Source organism: Apostichopus japonicus, chromosome 16, assembly GCF_037975245.1.
Source record: "Apostichopus japonicus isolate 1M-3 chromosome 16, ASM3797524v1, whole genome shotgun sequence".
Lineage (NCBI taxonomy): Eukaryota > Metazoa > Echinodermata > Holothuroidea > Aspidochirotida > Stichopodidae > Apostichopus > Apostichopus japonicus.
Genome location: NC_092576.1, coordinates 38808950 through 38829268, shown reverse-complemented (window position 1 = coordinate 38829268; position 20319 = coordinate 38808950). Strand labels below are relative to the sequence as shown.

The window sequence follows — 20319 nt, the reverse complement described above, 5'->3', positions numbered from 1 at the left end:
ATTTTGTATGTGGAATACTCGCCAATGAACGGTTTTGGCAGGGAAAAACTTGGCTAATATCTTAATTTGCTGTTTTGTGATTTGATGTATGTAAAAAACTCGATGGACATGTCAAAAAAAGTAGAAAACGGCGACCAAACGCAAAATGCTCATGAATAAACATACTATTCACTGATTGGTGGAATTCAAACTAGTGGATTTGGAGATATGAAAACTTTGTCGAGGACACTTTTACTCGTTATCGACATAAATCGTTCATTACTCGCTAATTAACGCTCTTGGCAGGGTGAAACTTGGATGGTATCTTAGTTTGCTGTTTTATGATTGATACATCTAAAAAAAATCGATGCACATGTTAAAAAGGTGGGAAAAAGCGACCCAACGCAAAATGCTGCTTTAATATTGTAAATTTTTTAACAATTTTTTCAAGCGAAATTAAATTAGACGAAGAATTAATGTTAATAAAAGAAGCTCCCCCCCCCCACCCAAAAGAAAATAAATAAACTTACCCTTCTTCACTTTCTTTATGTAAATTAGATTGCATAGGTTAAATTTTGAAAACGTACGGACGCCGAATATATTCCCATAAACATAGATTCAATAGAACTCTGTCATCTTAATTGCAAATATTTTGCATTTTGTTGATATAATATAATTATGTATTCTCTGTGTATCAATAGGTTACCTGGATATAGCAACGTCAGCTGGTTGTTAGTTTTTAAAGAGAAACACAAGATCATTTGATTTATTTTTATATCACAGGTTTGTTAACTGCGCAGTACCTGCATCTATCAGACCAGAGAAAATCCCAGAAGAATTAAAAAGAAAGAATGTACAAGGTATGGCTATGTGTGTACAAGGTATGGCTAGCACTACAGTATGTTACAATACAAGGTATAGCTAATACTACAGTATGTTACAATACAAGGTATGGCTAACACTACAGTATGTTACATTACAATGTATGGCTCATAACACCACATTATGTTAAATTACAAGGTATGGCTAACACTACAATAAGTTACAATACAAGGTATGGCTAACATTACAGTATGTTACAATACAAGGTGAGGCTAACACTACATTATGTTACAATACAAGGTATGGCTAACATTACAGTATGTTTCAATACAAGTTATATAATTGTTACAGTACAGACTGTGTAATGTAACAAACAGTTGTAATACCACAATGATAAACTACTCTACTATGCTGTGGCTATCATACATTGTTGATAAAACATTACAAATGGATGTATTTGTATTGCATTGGTAAAAATATAAAAAAAAACACTCCAATATATCAGAGGTTGGTTCAAAGTATGGCAAAATTACACCATAAGTATATAAATAAACGACCCCGGGTACATGTGTGCTAGTAATTATGAGATGAGTGATATGACGTCATAGTGATCTAAGTAATATTGTGTAAATGCAACAAACACAGGGCTTGTAGAATGACATAATTGACATCATATTTAGTGATATTCAACCATCTACGTCATATTTTACTGGAAACAATAAGTAGCCAGAAAAATCCTTTCAAAGTTGAAGAGTTTAAAATAGTAAATAAATATTAACTGCATTCAGGATGTACTGTGATCCTTTCTTTCATTTTAATATGTGTTACTTATTGTTCTGCTGTATTGTAGAAATGCTGACGTATAATATTTTATTTAGAATATTTGAAACAATTCCATGTCGCTAAAATGCAAGATAAGTTAGCTCATTGCTGTGAGGGAATGTTCGGCGAATGTCATAGTGATAGTAGACCAGTGTGATCCTAAATTAAAATCCTAGTGGTAAAAATGGTTATTTTTAATGATATATCTGTACTAAAAAAATAGGTAGCTTACTTATAATCTACTGAGAGTCTTAAATACAATGCTCCGGTTAAGTTAATAAATATACTTTGCTAATTTCATTGTATTCTCTTTTTCAGTTTTGTGGCCGAGTAATGCCTGTTATCTTGATCTCCAAACCGGTCGATGGAAGAAGGTTGGTTAGACTTTTGTTTATATTGCAATGAATTTGCCTGGATGTGTTGTGTTTGTGTGTGTTTGTTTGCATGGTAACAAATAAGGAGTACACTGCTTTTTATTTTTTCCTTAAACTCTTTACGTATAAACTGTCTGTTCTTTTTCTCTAATGTCTAACCATGGAGTGTTATACGCACGATTAAATATAAATCGTGTTTACGTGCACTAATTAATCCATCCCGTACAAGACGACTGGTCATGATGGCCATATATTTATTTATTTATTTGTTTTGCCACAAAAGTAAAAAGTGGAGGGAAGTCTTCCATAAAGCTTAAAAGCTTAACAATGTGGAAGACTCCCTGAAGAAAGAAAAGAAAAGAAAAAACAAAATATATATGTGTATACATACATATACATAAATATAAGTACAATTTAAATGTTCAATATATATATATATATATATATATATATATATATATATATATATATATATATAGTTATGAATGCGGGCATATGTTTACATTCGTGGGTGGTAGCTGGGGCCTATGTGTACCTTGGGCATCTGTTTACCAACTTCTTGGTAAACATAAGTCTGAGACGTTACCAATTCAAATATCGTGCGTTGTGTAAACAAATTTCACTTCGAATGTAGACAACATGATGGTATTTATCAGAAATTAACTTAGAATTAATTGTATGTTCTTGCGATAAAGAGCATTTTCAGTGCAAATCTGAGCCTCACTCAACAGTGTATATGACGTTATTTTCGCATACGGTGTATGTAGGATATATGTTAACCTCAACTTTCCGCTCAATATACGGGAAAACTAGGATATATATATCAGCGACATCCCGAATTTGTATTAAAGACACATGATTGCTATTCTTGGTGAAATTTGGAATATTCTGGATGTAAAATAACGAAAATTGGCAATTTTAGACCATCGCAGTAAGAGACTTGTAACGACATGTCGCCATCAACTGTTTAGACACAGCACAGAGGTATACACTGTTCGTACGTACGCGAAGTAGGCTACGACTGTTGTACACATCCTGTATATCATTCAGCAACGTAAGTATCTCATTTTAGCTGTAATTTTATCGGCGAAAGACTACCGATAAGGTGCTCACTTGAAACCAAGGCTTACGCATTGCCTGAATATCCAATATACTTTATGTGAAACTTGTCGCCACTAACAGCAGTATTATTGGATGGAAATTGTGCATATTAGCCGGTTGTATGGCATACTGTACCTTAGGAAAGCCTAAGCTAGGTACTATAGGGTAGGAGGTATCGAGTGTGCCGAGCCGAACAAGTACCTATCTCATTCATTAGGCTACTTGTTTGTATTTGAAAGTCATGAGTAGGGGGCTTTGGGGCTTCCTTGCTGTTCTGAAGAATTGTAGCCTAAATTTACGTGTTACTACTACTAGTATCATGGTGGGATAATTGACGCACTTAAGCCTATAGGATTTGATCAACGATGTACTGTATATCAAGGAAAAATCCAAATCACTCAACTGTATGTGTTTTTCATATGTGTAGTTCCTCAGAAATGTAATGATCTCTAAATATTTAGGGTTCTGTGCTTTTGCACTGTACAATTGAGCAGAATTTGACCTCAAAATGTCTGCCGTGTCAAGTTCTTTCATGGCCGTGGCTATTCTTACAACGAGTCGTAACAATTATTTATAAACTATTCTTACGACAAAGGCAAATTCAAGTGCAGTAAAGTAAATAAAGCAACTGTCATGTAGTAGGGGTAACCCTAACCCTAAACATAACCCTAAACCTCAATCCTAACCCTTACCCTAACCCTAACCGCAAACTATTGTTACTCCTCGTCGTAAAAACAGTATTCCTGGTCATTAAAATAGCAACTGCGCATGCGTAGTCGGAAATTATTCTTACAACTAGTCGTAAGAATAGCCACTTTGTTCTTTCATACCCCTAAATTGACACATTCGTTGATAAGCTAACTGTAGTGTAGTGTAGTGAGGCCTTAGTATACATCAATTGACTTTGTATGCAGTTTGCTATGCTCTGAGCCTCTAAGCTCAGACAGGTCAGGTCCCAGAGATAAGTGGTATCATATTGAGGTAATGTTGGTTATTTTTAGGGTGTAAGATTCCAAATGACCAAGAAACGTGCACAACTGGGTGGAGTGTGTTAAAAGCTTAAGAAAAACCACAATTTGGTCAGCAAATAGCTGAAATGGATTCAAGCTGATGAAATATGTAATTCTGTTACACTGCTATTCTGCTTTAGGTGGCCTGCTGTATCGTTGCTAGTAATATTTGAAGGTGTGTCAATTACGAGGGTGCGTCAATCATGAAGCCTTTACTATACTACAGTTAGTTACTACTGCACGTGTAATGTATTAAATGGTGATACCTAGTACTAGGTACTGCAGTACTGGTAGTCCTACAACTTACAAACTATGTGTAGGCTAATCATTCGCAAGTTCAACTAATTCAATGCATCCTCACTAAGAAAGTAAGTATCACATTTATCATGCTGGCAAATCAAAGCAGCTGTCACCACTGCCATTACCACTCAACAATTTGAACAATAAAGTACTACCGTGGTATTGGGCCATTTTCTTTGAATAAAGGACCCAAGGAGTTCTCAATCATCATATTTTTCTGATGAAATGCAATTGGTTTTTGATTTGTTAGTGCAATGTGAATTGTGTAATTTCAATTGAACAATGCTTTGATAGGGAAATATTGGAAGGTTTGGCTGTCAATAAATTTGAGCTTAGGCTGGACAATTGTTTAATCAAAATCTTCATGACTTATGGAAGTGGATTGACTTCATTTTAGTCCATATAAGATTGTATATTCAATCAACAGGGAACACAATGAGAATGCTCACGCTTCAACCTACCTTTTGGAGATAAAGCCCACCAGCCTGCTATGCTTGACTAGTCTAGAATTTTCTACTCATTTATGGCCAGACACAATTGTTCAAATAGTGCAGATTAGAGAAGGGTGTCTTTGAACTCACATCTATGTATAATACTCATAGAGTAACATAACATATCCTAGGCCTACTTTACTTTAGTCTTAGAAGAGTTGTGACCATCCATCTTACACCTATTTTGTATTTCAGACCTGTAGATGAAGTTATGTCCAAGATTAAGAAAAACTAGCCATTTGCAGGCAGCTATTAACTACTGCAAAGAGAAAACAGATCACACTTCATTGACATCTTGTTGGATAGATGACAAAATAGGTACAGTACATTGTTAAATTTTGTATCTTTTCCAGTTAAACTTAGTACAAAGCATTTTGTCAGAGTTTATATGTAACTTAAAGTGTGCTTGCTGTATTCCAAGTTCCAACATTCAACATGCCAACTCTACAAGAGATACTGTAATGCTCAAGCCAAGCTAGACATGATCTGAACCTCTCAGAATCAATCAGTTTAACAACATTTATTTTTTCATCGTCTTTGCAAACTGAACTGTACCAGAAGAACACATACTAGTGAAAAACATAAGAAGAATGATGTATATATTTCCAGGCTAATTTGAAGTCAGAGCTTTTTTTTTTTTAACTTCTACAGTCTACAGCTAGAATGTAATCTCATAAGCTTTTAAAGTGATAGCATGCTTAATATGGGGCCAGTAAGTACAGATCTTTAAGATACAATTAGTTGATTTGTTGCAGTTTCTGTGATCATGGGAGATGTATACATCTCACATCTCAATTGCTACACATACCAATTTTCTTGCAAAATTGTAAGATTTTGTGTCATGTAATTATACAGAAAAGGTCTTGATCCGGCTGCAATAGTCTCTTTAAAGCTTTGACATGAGATTGATATAAACTAGTCTTTGCACAAGTAACCCAAGTACCCGCCCAACTGATTGCTACCTGGTTCCGAACATACTACCCGGTTCCGACGTAAAATGTAAAGTTATATTTTTGTACAAAATGTATAAGTTTGTTCAGGAAACCTATTGCCGCATTGTGTTTAATGTTTGCCACAATGCCCCCGAAAAATAAATTACAGTTACTTTAGAAATGTTGATACGACTCGAATCCATAGTCGCCATAGTCACAAGCTGCTACTGTATTTCATCAGTAAACACGTCTGATTCTTCAAGAATTGATGTATGTTACGTCTAATGTTCAGTTGTAACATAAGAACAGGCCTCGGAATATGGCCAATATTTTTACTCAAAGTAATGATGCACAAGTAAGTGCAAACTTCCCAAGTGAAAAAGCAACATTGGAGTACTTTTTAGTTGTTATGATTTGTTTATGTTATGTTCTGTCTGGTAATGTTCTACAGTAATTCTAGAGAAGTTACCACAGTACCGTTAGGTACCTGAACCCCCCCCCCCCTTCTCCTTCATATCTCTACTTACATCAATTCTTTAAAGTGCATTGAATTTCATTTATATTAAAATCAATTGAGGAGTATTTGTTTCTCTTTAGCAGCCAGAGAATGAGGAAGAAGCTACAGACAGTGATGTCAGAGATAACTCTGTAGTACCCGTAAGTTTTTGTTGCACTTGTTTTCCATTCTATTGTTTCGGACAAATTTGTTTATAAGTCAGGTAAGTTGCAGACATTTATGGATATGATTGCACCTGTGCACTAGCTCTTTTTACCACACAGAAAAGTGATACTCTGATAAGCCCTTTCTCTGGAGAGTTAAGACTTTGTATTTCTGTGGAGGTGTGAGTTTGTGGGGGGGGGGGGCGAGGGGAAGGGCGGATAGCATGGGATTGGCTGGTAATCAGTTTGTTCATGGCTGAGTGCCTGAATTTCTTGCTGTCAAAAGTTCTTGCAGTCAAAAGTTGGCTAACTTGGCTGACTACTGGTTTAAGTACACTAGTTTGAAACCACAAATCTATTTCATATAAAATACACTTATATTTAGTGTTGCCCTTTACTTAAAATACTCTTTCATTATACTTCATTCAAATCTACAAAATGAAATTTCTTCCAGGCAGCGACCAATGACAGTTCCAGCCTGGAAAACATGTCCTTTTGTGGCCTTTTGAAGGTAATCCTTCTGCTTTATTGATCATCTAAGAAAGATTCATCAATAGAAATTAAGGCTGCGTAAAACAGAGCAATATAAATCATGCTCATCTAATCAATACTGTAGTTCGTTTAACAGCCTTTACTGTACATTAACTTTGACAAAGGCTTGCTTTTATTTTACAGTATTGATTGATTGTTTATTTGGTTGACTAGTTGGTTATGTTTGATTATTTAAATATCTATTTTTATTGCAACCCCATTAAAAGAAAACATTTAATAAAATGGATAAATCTGGGACTATGTCAATGTGTTAAAACTATAAGATATCTCTTTGCAATTGCAATGCAAGAAAGCAAACTGCAAAAGCATGTGTCAATTGAGCAATAGGATCTATGGTACATGACCCTAACCTGCTAGGATCACCTTAAATAAACTTAATGTTGACATTGTAATAATGTGTCAGAACTCATTCATGCTTGCTTCATACGTTATTCCATACAGATAGCAATTATCCCCTACTCATAACTTAAAGTTAAACCAGTCCATGATGAAATGTTGAAAGGAATAATATATCCTAAAGTATTCACTAGAAAGCGGACAAGTCAATACCAAATAAATTGGAAAAAGGCAAAAAGAGTACTGCATAGAATCCAATATTAAAGCACTATAGTGAGGTTGATCTGTATACATCTTATTGCCATTTATGCATTTGGGATTTTTAGTGGGTAAACTTCATGTTCATTGTGTATCTGTAAATGTTTGTTCATTCATTCAATAACTTTAAGAAATTGTGTATGCCAAGTTAGAATACTCACTCTAAAACCACATTGAGAGTTGCCTCCTCTGTTGATTGCCTAATTTTGTTACTGCAGGCAATACTGCATGTGCAGAGGTTAACATTGATCCCTTTTGACCCTGTTTGTAATGGGGAGAAACATTGGGGCTGTGAAAAATTATCCCTTGGCTTCTGTTTTGCAACAAATGGCAAGGGGATGGGGAATTTCTTGTCCTGTATTGCTCTGTACATACATTAAGGTCAAAAATAGCAGTGCTAGACAGTTCACTATTAATATAGCATACTTAATAATGTTACCCCACTCCAAAACATCTCCCCCTTTCTCTTCAATCTCGACCCTACCCCTCCTCTAAACCTGTTAAGCAGACCCAATGCAAGATAGCATTGAAAGTTTCCTCCCTTTTAGATTGCCTTATTATGTTATTGATAACTTTCAATTATGAAGAGGTAAACAAAGTCCCCAATTATCCATATTTGCAATGGGCCACAGGGATTTATTGTATGTATGTATGTATAGTGATCTTCCCGCAAGCAGGAACTCGCGAAAGAAGCCATGGAGGCCTATAGACTCGCAAGCTGACCGTAGCCAATCTCTCGGCACACATCCATTTAACGTCCATGTCGGGAAGTTGTTATTGAACAACACCCTTGCCAGACGACACACATTGCTGTCGGCGGGGAGTCGAACCGGGGATCTCATGACTGGGAGACGCCGGCGTTAACCACTAGGCTATACACTCCCCCTGGCTATAACATTTTCTGTTTGATGGGCTATCAAATATTCCCCCAGCTGGCTACCATCTGGAAGCTAAGGGTAGATTTCTTGGTGGTCCTGATTTATCCCCCCCCCCCTTATCCTCCCCTCCTTGTTTGGCTAAACTTCAGGATATATCCCTACCCTACTTTTCTTCTTTTTATTATCTAACCGATTTAATTTCACGGTAGTATTCTTAGATATACTTCCCAATATACCTTTGCCTATATGTAATAATGTTCACCTACTCCCAAATATCTTTGTCACATTTTTCCTTTAATCTCTACCCTCACCCATTCTCCATGCCCTCGTATGCATGAAACGATGTAAAATCAAATTGAGAGGTGCTTCCTTTATTGATTGTCTAATTTTGATAACTGCAATACTCAATGTGTATAGGTTAACATAGACCCTATGTTAAACTGTTTCCAACGGAAGGATCGGAGGGGGGGGGGGAGGGGGTGATCATTGGGGCTCTGAAGTGTACCCCCAGCTGGCTTCCATCTGGAAGCTGAGGGTAGACTTCTTGGTGGTCCTGATTATGTTTTTAAGTCTTCCCTGTGGATGCTCTGCCTCCCCCCCCCCCCTTGTTTGTCCAAGCTACTGGGCATATTCCTGCCCTGTTCTTTTCTATCTAAGGGATGAACAAATGTCAGCGGTATTGTTTAAAAAACTTCTGTTATACCTTCCATCTGGAAGCTAAGGGATGACTTCTTGGCGGTCCTGATCCCCGTTTGATCCCCTTCCTTTTGATAAGCTACTGGGTATATCCTCTGCCCTCCTTTTTTGTTGCCTGGCTAATAAATTAATTTCAAAGGTGGTATTCCTATATACTTACTAATACCTTTGCCTATATGTACTTAAGTTATCCCAACCCAATATATTTCTCTTGATCACTCTTAATGTATAGAGGTTAAAGATGTATAGGCCCCTAACTAAATGCTATACTTGCTATATTATTTCAAACTGCACTTTTCCTGGAGGCATTACCCTCTAAACTTTTCCCATAATGCTAAATAAGCAAAGAAGATGGCTGGATGTCCCAGTGAGGTAAATTACCTTCAGGGTGGTAATATGAAGAGTATAAAAATTATGACCATATGCAATGGACCATATTTGAAAATTTTGCATATTTGGGGTCAATACAGCATACCTTTAACATAGACCCTTTTTACCCTGTTTGCAATGGGAGAATCATTCAGGGGCCGGGCTGTAAAACATTTCCGTTCTGTCTTGAAGCTAAGGATGTTAGGGGGGGGGGGGGGGGTTTGTTGGAGTTGCCTTGACCTCCATTGCTTTGGCTATCCTGTACTTTGAGGTTAAAGGTAGCAATAGTAGTATTTCATTTATGTACTATTTTAACCCACTTTCTGTTCAATTCCTACATTTACCACCATCTACTCCTGGTATGTATTGAACCAATGCCAAATCACATTGAGAGATAACTCCCTTATTGATTTTGTAATTTTGTTACTTTCACACAAAATATTGTATACCTTGAAACTTTTGCTATAACCTGTATAGGTTTAGTATACACCCCATTGAAGGGTAGGGGGAATGGTGATGGCAAATGGGCTGTAAATTTGTATCTCTTGGCTTCCACTTCAGCTGAAGGGATGTACATACCACATAGTATATGTCCCACCTATTTTCTCTTGCTATAAGAATTTGACTCTCCCTGTACAAAAAAAAAATGCAATGACTCTCTGTAGAGTAAGCAATTACCCTGACATGTCACACAATTGAATAGAGGCATGCTGATAACAGCTAATCATATATGGTGTAAAATAGTTTTTGAATAATCTACCATTTGATTTTAAAATATTGTATATAGGACTTTTGACATCATATACTATTTTAATTGTACATGATTTCATCTCATTCAGCTAGTTATGTTCAATCTTCCTGATCTTCCAAAATTATGATGTGTTGGATATTTGTTTTGCAGAAACACACACAAACTGACTGCAACAACAAGACAGATGGAAAATATTCAGTCTCTGAATCAGATGAGGATGGTGAGTTTGACTGTTTCTCCACAGGATTGTCCTTAGCCGGCTAACTAAATGAAGTACCTTGTAAATATCCAGCTAACTGCACTCTGCTTGCTTTTATGTCATCTTTATGTTACTGTACAATAAACCACGTATAAAAAAGTGAGGTATATGACTAGAACAGAACAACTGTTGAAGATATAATCTTATAGGTCATACTGCTGTATTGGCCCCAAATATAGCATGCTACCGCAAAAAAAAGTTTCCTACAATTATGTAATCCACCTGCCATGGTCGTAAAATGACCTCATTTTAACAGTTAGCCTGCACTGCCTGGCACATATCTTTCCTTGTATCAGAATCTTTGTGTATAGACACTGTCTTGTAAACTACACTGTCGACATATAACGATATATTACCACACAGTGTTTACACGAAGAACCTCACAGTGTCAAGCTGTGCAGACTACTTCATAGTGACCATCATCGAGGTAAATGAATCTGGAGAAACTATCACACAGTAAGTACGCGCGTACCATGCATGGAGGGTCATGTGATGTGTTCCAGGGTGGTACTAATAAATTACTCTCCCCATTACGCATGATGATTTCACCCAACTAGTACGTAAATGTGTACGCGTGCTTAGAGCAGCAGACGACACCCGTTACCTAGCAATAACCGTGCATAGCTAACGTGATAGCTATATTCCCGTCGAGCAGCATTAGGCTCTGTCCCATGGAGAATTCCATGGTTGCACTGAACTAAACATTTCCCCACAGCAACACGTCCAGTTCAACAATCCTTTTCGACAACAAATCGTTCTTGATAATACAATTCAGACATCGACATTTCCCGCTGCAAGCCCAATGTATCTGTACTTGCTCTGTGCCAGCATGTCTAACGTTAGCATATTAGCTATGAAGTACCAGTACCTTCTTATGCCTGTAGTTCCCATGTCCGAACCGACAAATCTTTCACAAAGTCACTAACACTATTCTCGAACTGCTACACAGAAATATCAGTTTGGTACCACCCTGGAACACATCACAAGACCCTCCATGCATGGTACGCGCGCGCCCAATTGACATGAATCCTCCAGATTCATTTACCTCGATGGTGACCATCAGTGAAGGTGGCAGGTTGATAACATAATTACGAAACTTTCCTAGCTATTGCGTGCTATAATTGGTCACAACACAACAGATTTTGCAATGTAGCATTTACACATACTGCAATACAAACTTTTCTGACTTTGGTAATAAACTGGAAACAACAATTAAGGCTATTTAGGGACCATTTTCATCTAAAGGCTAGAGGGTTCAGTTGAAATTCAAGGCCAAAGTCTGAAAACCTCAAGTAGCAGTGGGTACATTGTTTAGATATTAACTCTTTATCTTTAGACATTGATCAATTTATAAAGAAGAATTCCACTCAAAAACTTGCCTGAATTCATCCTTTCATATACAAATTTAGTCAGACTATAATCAAGCATTCACATTTAAGCATGTCCGATATGAGGAGAAGAAAGAGCATGGGGAAATTCATCCTCATCACAGTAAGCTGGTCAACCATTAATACTCATTTACATAAGGACAAGCACACAATCTGTAGGCATACATGACACTTAAAGAGGGGGTGAAATGGACAGATTTATGAATCATCATTTTATATACACTCGTAGCTTTCCAATGATACACAATTTGTGTCAAACAAAGCTTGCATCCTCCAGGAATAAACAATCAAAAATTGTCGGGCAATAAAATCTTTCCAAAAAAAGTGTTGTATATATGGTCGAGGAACCCAGCTCACTTCCGAGACGCTTTTTTGACATTCTTAAACTTCTGAGTACACACAACATTACACTGTTGCAGTGTTCTTTAGTAATAGAGATTAGGTGACTGGCGTTGTGTTATGATTTTAACGTAACAATTGGATGATACAACTTACACAGGCTGGCCTGTTATAGAACGTCTATTAGTTAGGTCTAGACCCATGTTACTACTACTAGTACTATAGGGTTGCCCTTGCACTGTAAGTAACACAATTTCTAGAAGATTTGCTACTATGTTAAGTAGCAGGATCATCGACATTCGAGTAAATTTAACTCATATTATGGTCTTAATAATGGTGGTTTTGTTTATGCTCAACCGTCCAATTTCGGTTCAGGATAGTCCAACCATTCTGCTCGGGGACTTCCATCGGCAACAACGCGTCTCGGCCATCGGGAACGTATTACAATTCTTCTGCAAGGGGCTCAATTGATAGGATAAAACATCAATATCTTCATCACCCTCAAAAACTATTTCCTCTTCTTTTTCCTCAAGAAGATAATTGTTGTCAAAGCTTTTGAATGTTCTAAGAGGTAAAGGCCCATTTCCTCGGAATCGGAAGATTCGGGAGATGACTTTTTCAGTTGATGAGGAGAGTGTGTTGTAGTTACCTGTACGTAGTAAACTGAATGACGCCGTAACAGTAAATATCGGGCAGTCGGCTTTGGCTGAAATGGTCCCTTTACTGACGTCATATGAACTGCAGGTTTTTTTCACAAGTGTCTGCTCGGGAGTTCTCTAGGGAATACTTCGACAGCGAATTTCTGGCTTTGGCAGCTGCATTTACGGGAAGTAGTGAATGCATGGTGTTGAAGTAATGTAGATAAATATTTCTAAGACATGAAAATCCACCATTTCATCCCCTCTTTAACTTCCAAGTTATGTCTCATACAAGAGTTGAATTTGATTAAACTTATGTGTTTTTGCACCATATTGACTGAAAAAAGCTTGCTTTGCTTTTGGAAATGTCAAGAAGTAAAACCATAGTCAACCAGGAAGCTCATAGCCCATAGTTTTTATGTCTATGTTACTTCAGATTTAAGGCAATGAAGACTCGCCCCAAACCGCGTGCGGCCATCTGCAAAACTTAACTTTCTGTTGCTTGCAAGTGAAGTTTTGTTCGTGTCGCTTCAAAATGCTGACAGTAATGAAACGTGATACCGTGTTATCTTAAGCTGGACCTGAGATGTCAATTGCTGTATCGTGTATACACTGTGCCATGGGTAATGACCGCAGCTGTATGCACTGACTGTACACTAGTGTCTTATTACCGACGGTAGCAAGCTGTGTGTGTATTTTCTGGCATCGATGGTGGTGTCTAACACTTCTGTTACACCTCATTCGAAACTAGGTCAGATTACCGGCATTAGATGTTCTTTTTGCGCGAGTCTTCACACCCTTTAATTGCCGTCATAGTTTGTTTTGGGTCAGCCAGAATGAAAGTTTGAAACAGTTAAGTGTAGTAAAACAGAAATGAATTATTTTTTTTTTCCTTTAAAATGTAGAAGCCTGTATTAATCATTCTCTTCATCGTTATGTACCGTTGCTACACAACATTGCTAATCTGTCACTCACATGTAATATTGGTTTATTGCAATGTGAAATCAAGTGGTGAAACACACAGAGTGGACAAGAGTGGACTAACTACACTGTAAGACAAGACTGGACTAACTACACTGTAAAACCCCTTGTCCCTTAAATCATTCTGAACCACAATATGGCTATGTTGATGAATAATCCAACCAGAGTTCATAAGTAATTTAGGCTGTTATCATATATATATATATCATATACCACAGGAAAATTTACACCAGAACCTGATGAAAGAAGCATGGAACTGGGAACACTTCGTGAACGTTGTGAAAGTGTCTTCATCTGAATTTATTGAAATCTATATTTCTTTTTAATTAAAGAAGACATCAATGTCGATATCAGTAATGATTGGCTCTGTGTACAGTGAATCTAATTGGGCAGTCTGTGGTGACCGTGGGTGTTACCAATGCATTTGCAACTATGGTTTAAGTGCAATTTGTCATTTCTTTTACTTCTTATTTACAGCTCATAAACCGCTTCAGCAAAGGCAAGGATGTCCACAAAGATTGTCACAGTGCCCATTCTGTTCAAAGACCTTGGCTGGATCTCAGCTCTCTCGACAAAAAGAAATCAAGAACCATTTCAATTAAGAATTTTGACAAAAGGTGACCATATTTGAGTATATATCATATTTGTGGCCAATAGAGCGTACCTTTGATACACTGTTCATTTCTATCACTTTACCTCCATTGATTAATTAATGTGAAATTTAATTTCTTATCAGTACAACTTTCATGTTTAATAAAAGCAAAATTGACAGTCTACTGTAAATGTGATGCCCATTTGGATGAATCTCAAATGATAGTTAAAGTAAATTTCACATGGCTTTACTCAGCTTAGTTTTTCATCAATATATCATCATGATACATTGTTGTTACACGATGCACATTACAAACATTGTACCATGGGTGATTCATTAAAATGTGTATATCTGATCATCAGCACAATCTTCCTTCTTGCAGAGCATAAATCCTTTCTACTTTAGCTGTTCTCTTGTTGTTATGTGACTGTTCATTGCCAATTTTCTAAATTGTTTATCAAAGTTTACTTATTTTTCAACACACAATATTCACACAACACATTTTTCTTAGAGAGTTTTTTTTTTTCCTTCTTAATAGTGGAATCAATGTGCCACATTGGAATAAGAAAAGAGACTTTAAAAAGAAATAAAAAAGAAAAAAAGGATTAGCAAGTTCAACACCAATTGACTGTTATTAGTCACAACAAGTTCAACAAGATACTTACAAGTTTATACAATAGAAAGCAGTAGTGGCTCCTGCTGTATTTATCATTTAAGTCACAACAGGTTGAAACAAGTTTCATGGAATTTGCTGTATTAACAGGGAGAAACCAAATCTGTCAATTCGATAAAACCAATAATAATTGATACCCTATTGTATGACACTTAGTTTGGCTCTTGTTTGTTAATCATAAGTGTCTGCATGTGTTATGTTGAGACTCTTGTCACTGAAGCTAATTATCACCAGTATAACTGTCTTCATTCTATAAATTGAATTATTATATTATATTGAATTGTATTGAATTATTGTAATGAAATGACCTAATCTTAATCTTCATTTTTCATTGGATCATTTTGATCTCTGGAGTTGTGTTTGCATTGTTGACTTCAATTATTCAACAAGGATTTTCCTAAAAATATTTGACATTTGCATTCAGTGTTGTAGCCATAATTGACATAATTTTGCATGAAAAAATCACCTAATATACTGTCACACATTGAAATTAATTATCTCATGCATTCTGTGTTGTATCTTTGACCTCCTATGCATAAAATAACCAAGCATATAGTGTCAAGCATTAGAATTCTTCATTTCATTCATTTTGTGCTGTAGCCACCATGTACTTCACTTAATGTTAAAGAAATAGCATACTGGTGCATTCTTCATTTCATGCATATGTATTGCAGCTATCTTTGATCACCTTCGCATGAAAAGAAATCACCAAACCTACTGTGAAAGTCAGTATTGAGCATGACTTAAAATATGATATAGATAGTCCCACCATTCAGATGTAATTTTTTTATTTAAATGCACACTGAAAGTGCCTTTATACTTGGTATGTTAAGGATCATGTATGCACTTTTAACAGTAGAGTTAACAATTGAAATGGAAATAACTGGCTGAAAAATTACGCTTTAAGCATTGTTGTCTAATCATTCCAAGTAGCTGGAGTACTACTCAGTCTAGCACACATACCCCACTAGGACTTCCATGGCCTGCACTGACAATCTCATGTTCAAAGACATTCACAATTTATGAAGGACAAAAGGCATTGTAGTCAAGCCTAAGTGGTCTTGTGGAGCCAGATTCGCTGATAAAACATTTTACCCTTAGGTTTGCAGGTTAAAGAAAGCAGCATGAAAGCTTGAAAATAAAAGATAAAATAAAATAAAAAATATATATAAAAGACAGAAGGAAACAACTTAGGCTCATATTCCGCTATTTTGTAGTACCGGTACTATAAGATTTCAAGGCCAGAATTCTGCCTAAATTAAGCATTTCATAGTGATGGAATCCTCTGTTTCAGGTATTGTTTAAAGTAAACTGTCACAAATTGGTATTGTCCTATATGCATAATAGACCCATTCATTAATGGTTCATCCACCTGTCCTACTTTTGAATATATTTGTTAACTCACAATTGAAATATTATGTAACATCTTGCCAGTCCAAACGCTTTGCATAAGTTTAATCCTCTTGGGATTACATAACACAAGTAAAACCCTTTGTGTAGGTTAATAAATGTGACAATTAAAAATGCATGAAGTTTGTCTTCATTTGTGTTTGTGCTTTTGTAATCTTTTGTAGATTATTTAGGCAACCAGATGGAACAAGATGGAAAATGTAGTAATTCACTTTGCAGTACATTTCCCCATCCTTGTCTTTTTTCTACATTTAGACTGGAGAGGAATGTGTTTCTTCAAAGTTTCAAACACTCATTTGGAACAAATAATTTCAGCTTCATTGTTTGTTTTCCATGATTGAACCCTATACTATAGGAGAGGGGTGTTAAAACTGTCCAATTTACCTTGGCTATGTACCTAATGAGGTGTTATGTATCATCCTTCCTTTTCAGTGGCTGACCTGTCCATTCAGGTCAAGGTAGTAGCAGTCCTGGATATTTCACTTATACCATTTGTAAACTAAATGAACCTACTCCAAAACATCTTCCTCTTTCTCTTAATCGCTGCCCTTACACATCCTTCACCCCTGGTATGCAGTGAATCAATGTATCTGTCTTGCAAAATGGGGGAGGTACAAAGCCTGCCCACTCATTAACAGTGCTCGATATTTCATTTACTTATGTTACCCAACTCCAAAACACCATCCCCTGTTTCTTCAATCTGTACCCTTACCCATTCTCCATCTCGTGCTATGCAGACCCAATGCAAACTCAAATTGAGAGCTACCTCCCGTATTAATTGCATAGTTTTGTTACTGTAATTCACAACTGAAATAGACCCTGAACATTTTGATGCAATATCTGATGACAATAAATATACTGGTTAACATACACCCCACTTTGTAGACAGTGAAGCCTTTCCTGTTGTTTTAATGCAACTAGGCGGAGGAGGTTTTGGCCCTACTTTTTTTTTTCTATGACCTGTACATTGTCATAAAAGTAAGTATTCCTAAAGCATTAACTAACAAGTTTGCCTATATATAATGTTTCACCACTCAAAATCATTTTCCACTTTGTGTCCACCCCCGCCCCCTTCATCCCCGGCATGCACTGAAGCAATCCAAAATGACATTGGGAGCTTCCTTCTTTATTGATTGCATAATTTTGTTTCTTTCACACCAGATATAGACCTTCAAAACGTAAGTGCTAAATCTGATAACACTAAATATATGTGGAGATTAATATACATCCCTTTTTTGGTGGGGGGGGGGGGCTGTGAATCATTTCCATTTGTCTTTTATGCAACTGAGGGGAAGTGGGTGTCCTGCCTTTCCTTTCGTCTATGGGTTACCTGCACAAAGTTAGTATTCCAGGATAATTTAACACATAACTTTGCCTATATATGATTTTACACCACTCCAAAACATTTTATCCTTTGTGTCCAGGGCCCACCCTTACCCATCCTCTCCCCCTAGCATGCAGTGAACCAAAGCAAAAACACATTGGGGCTTCTTCCCTAGATATTTGCATAATTTTGTTTCCTTCACACCAGATAAAGACCAGCCTACAACATTAATGCCATAACTGCAAATGCTAAATGTATGTAGATGTTAACATACACCCCAGTTTTGGGGGCTGTGAATTATTGTTCTTTATTTTTTTTTTTCATGCTGTTAATGGGAGGGGGGTGCTGGCCTTCCTTTCGTTTATTTGTAACCTGACATTACATCAAAGTTAGTATTGTAGGATATCTCACTACAATAACTTTGCCTATATATAATGTTACACATCTTTAATACATTTTCTCCCTTGTGTCCAGCCCCACCCTAACCTCCCCTCCTCCAACCATTGCGTGCAGTGAAGCAATGCAAAATACTATTGGGAGCTGCCTCCCTTATCTATTGCATTTCTTTCCTCTAAACCAGATATATACCTTTAAAACATTAATGCCATATCTGTTAACACTATATATATATATATATATATATATATATATATATATATATATATATATATATATATATATATATATATATATATATATATATATATATATATATATATATATATATATATATATCTGTAGAGGTTTACATACACCCCATTTGTAAGGACAGTGAATAATTTCCCTTTGTTTTGCATGCAGTTAATGTGACATGGTGTCCTACCCTACCTATTGTCTATGGGTAACCTGTACATTGCATCAAAGTTAGTATTCCAGGAAATTTCACTACAATAGCTTTGCCTATACTGTACTGTTTTAACACTCCACTTGCCCCTTTGTGTCCAGTCACCACCCTTACTCCCAACCCCCAACCACCACTGCCATATAGAAGCACATTGGGAGCTGCCACCTATATCGATTGCATAATTATGTTTCTTTACATTAGATTTAAACCTTACAAACATAAGTGCGATATCTGATAACACTATATATATAGAGAGGTTAACATACACCCCATTTTTGTTGGGGGGGGGGGGGTAGGAGCTGTGAATCATTTCCCTTTGTTTTTCATGGAAGTAAGGGGAGGCGGTGTGGTACCCTTCCCATGGACGTTGCTAGAGGGGGGTGTGGGGATGTCTCACCCCAATCTTGGTAAACTGACGATAGTTGTAAAATATGAGTGCGACAGTCGGAATTTCCTACTGTCGCACTCTAATTTTTCCGACTGTCGCACTCTAATTTTCATACATTCTTGTAATTTTGAGTGACCTAAAATTTCCAGTCAAAATTGACCTTTAATCAGTCATATTTACCACGTTTTCCTTGTCACGTTGAAAAATTGTGTCTCGCGATCCTTATACTCCACCATACAAAAAAATGCCTAAAAGAACCACTGTGCAACGTAAACATATATAAAACCCAATGCTAATCTACGGAAGCTTAAAAGTGCCATCAACATAAGAAAAACTTTGCCCCATAAGGCGAAATTTTCAGTAAATTGTTTAGATAACAAGATAAAATCTGATCAAAAGACAGAAAAATGTTGGATTGCTCAGTTGCTTTAACCATGGAGGTAAAAACAGACTGAGCAATTGAAAAATTATATGAAAAATGTTCAATTGACAACTTATCATATCTCGTGAATTGGACATTTTGCTGCAAAATGTTCAATTGTTCACTTCATTCCATCTGAGCAATTGAAAATATTTTTGCAAAATGGTTAATTGACAACTTATCGTATCTCGTCAACTCAACGTTTTTCTGCAAAATGTTGAATTGTTCACTTCCAAACGCTCAGTTGGAATGAAGTGAACATTTGATTTGTGAACACTTAATGTGAGTGATAAATAGCCCCAACCCCCCTCCCCCCTAAGAAAAAATATTAAGCGCGCTAGGAAAAAGCTCTGCATTTCCCCCCCTTTATTACGTTAACATAAATTTTGTACTTAGTACTTGATACTGACCGTATCGTTGGCGAGTAGTGCGGGGGGGGGGGGGGTGGGGGTACAAGGCAGCAGTCGGAATTTTCTGGCTCCAAAACCCATCCAGTTGGAATTTCAGCCAGTACAACACCCCCAATTATCAGGCCTTAGCTACGTCCCTGACCCTTCCTTTCGTCTTTGGTAATCGGTACATTAATGTCATAGTTAGTATTCCTGGATATTTCACCAATAACTGTGCCACTTTATAGTTTTACTCCACTCCCCCGTGTGTGCATCACCTTCCACCGCCTCACACACACCTCCCCCCCCCACCTTCCACTTTCCACCGCCTGGCACGCACCT

At 36.8% G+C, this 20319-nt stretch overlaps 1 protein-coding gene across 2 annotated transcripts in view; it reads left to right on the top strand.

The window, feature by feature from the left end:
- LOC139982301 (uncharacterized) overlaps positions 1-20319 on the top strand; it is a 55268-nt gene that overhangs the window by 10035 nt on the left and 24914 nt on the right. For both annotated transcript variants that reach the window (XM_071994998.1, XM_071994999.1), the window contains exons 5-6: positions 763-839; positions 1942-1997. In XM_071994998.1, coding sequence (XP_071851099.1) covers positions 763-839; positions 1942-1997 — 133 coding nt within the window. The remainder of the gene's footprint in view (positions 1-762; positions 840-1941; positions 1998-20319) is intronic.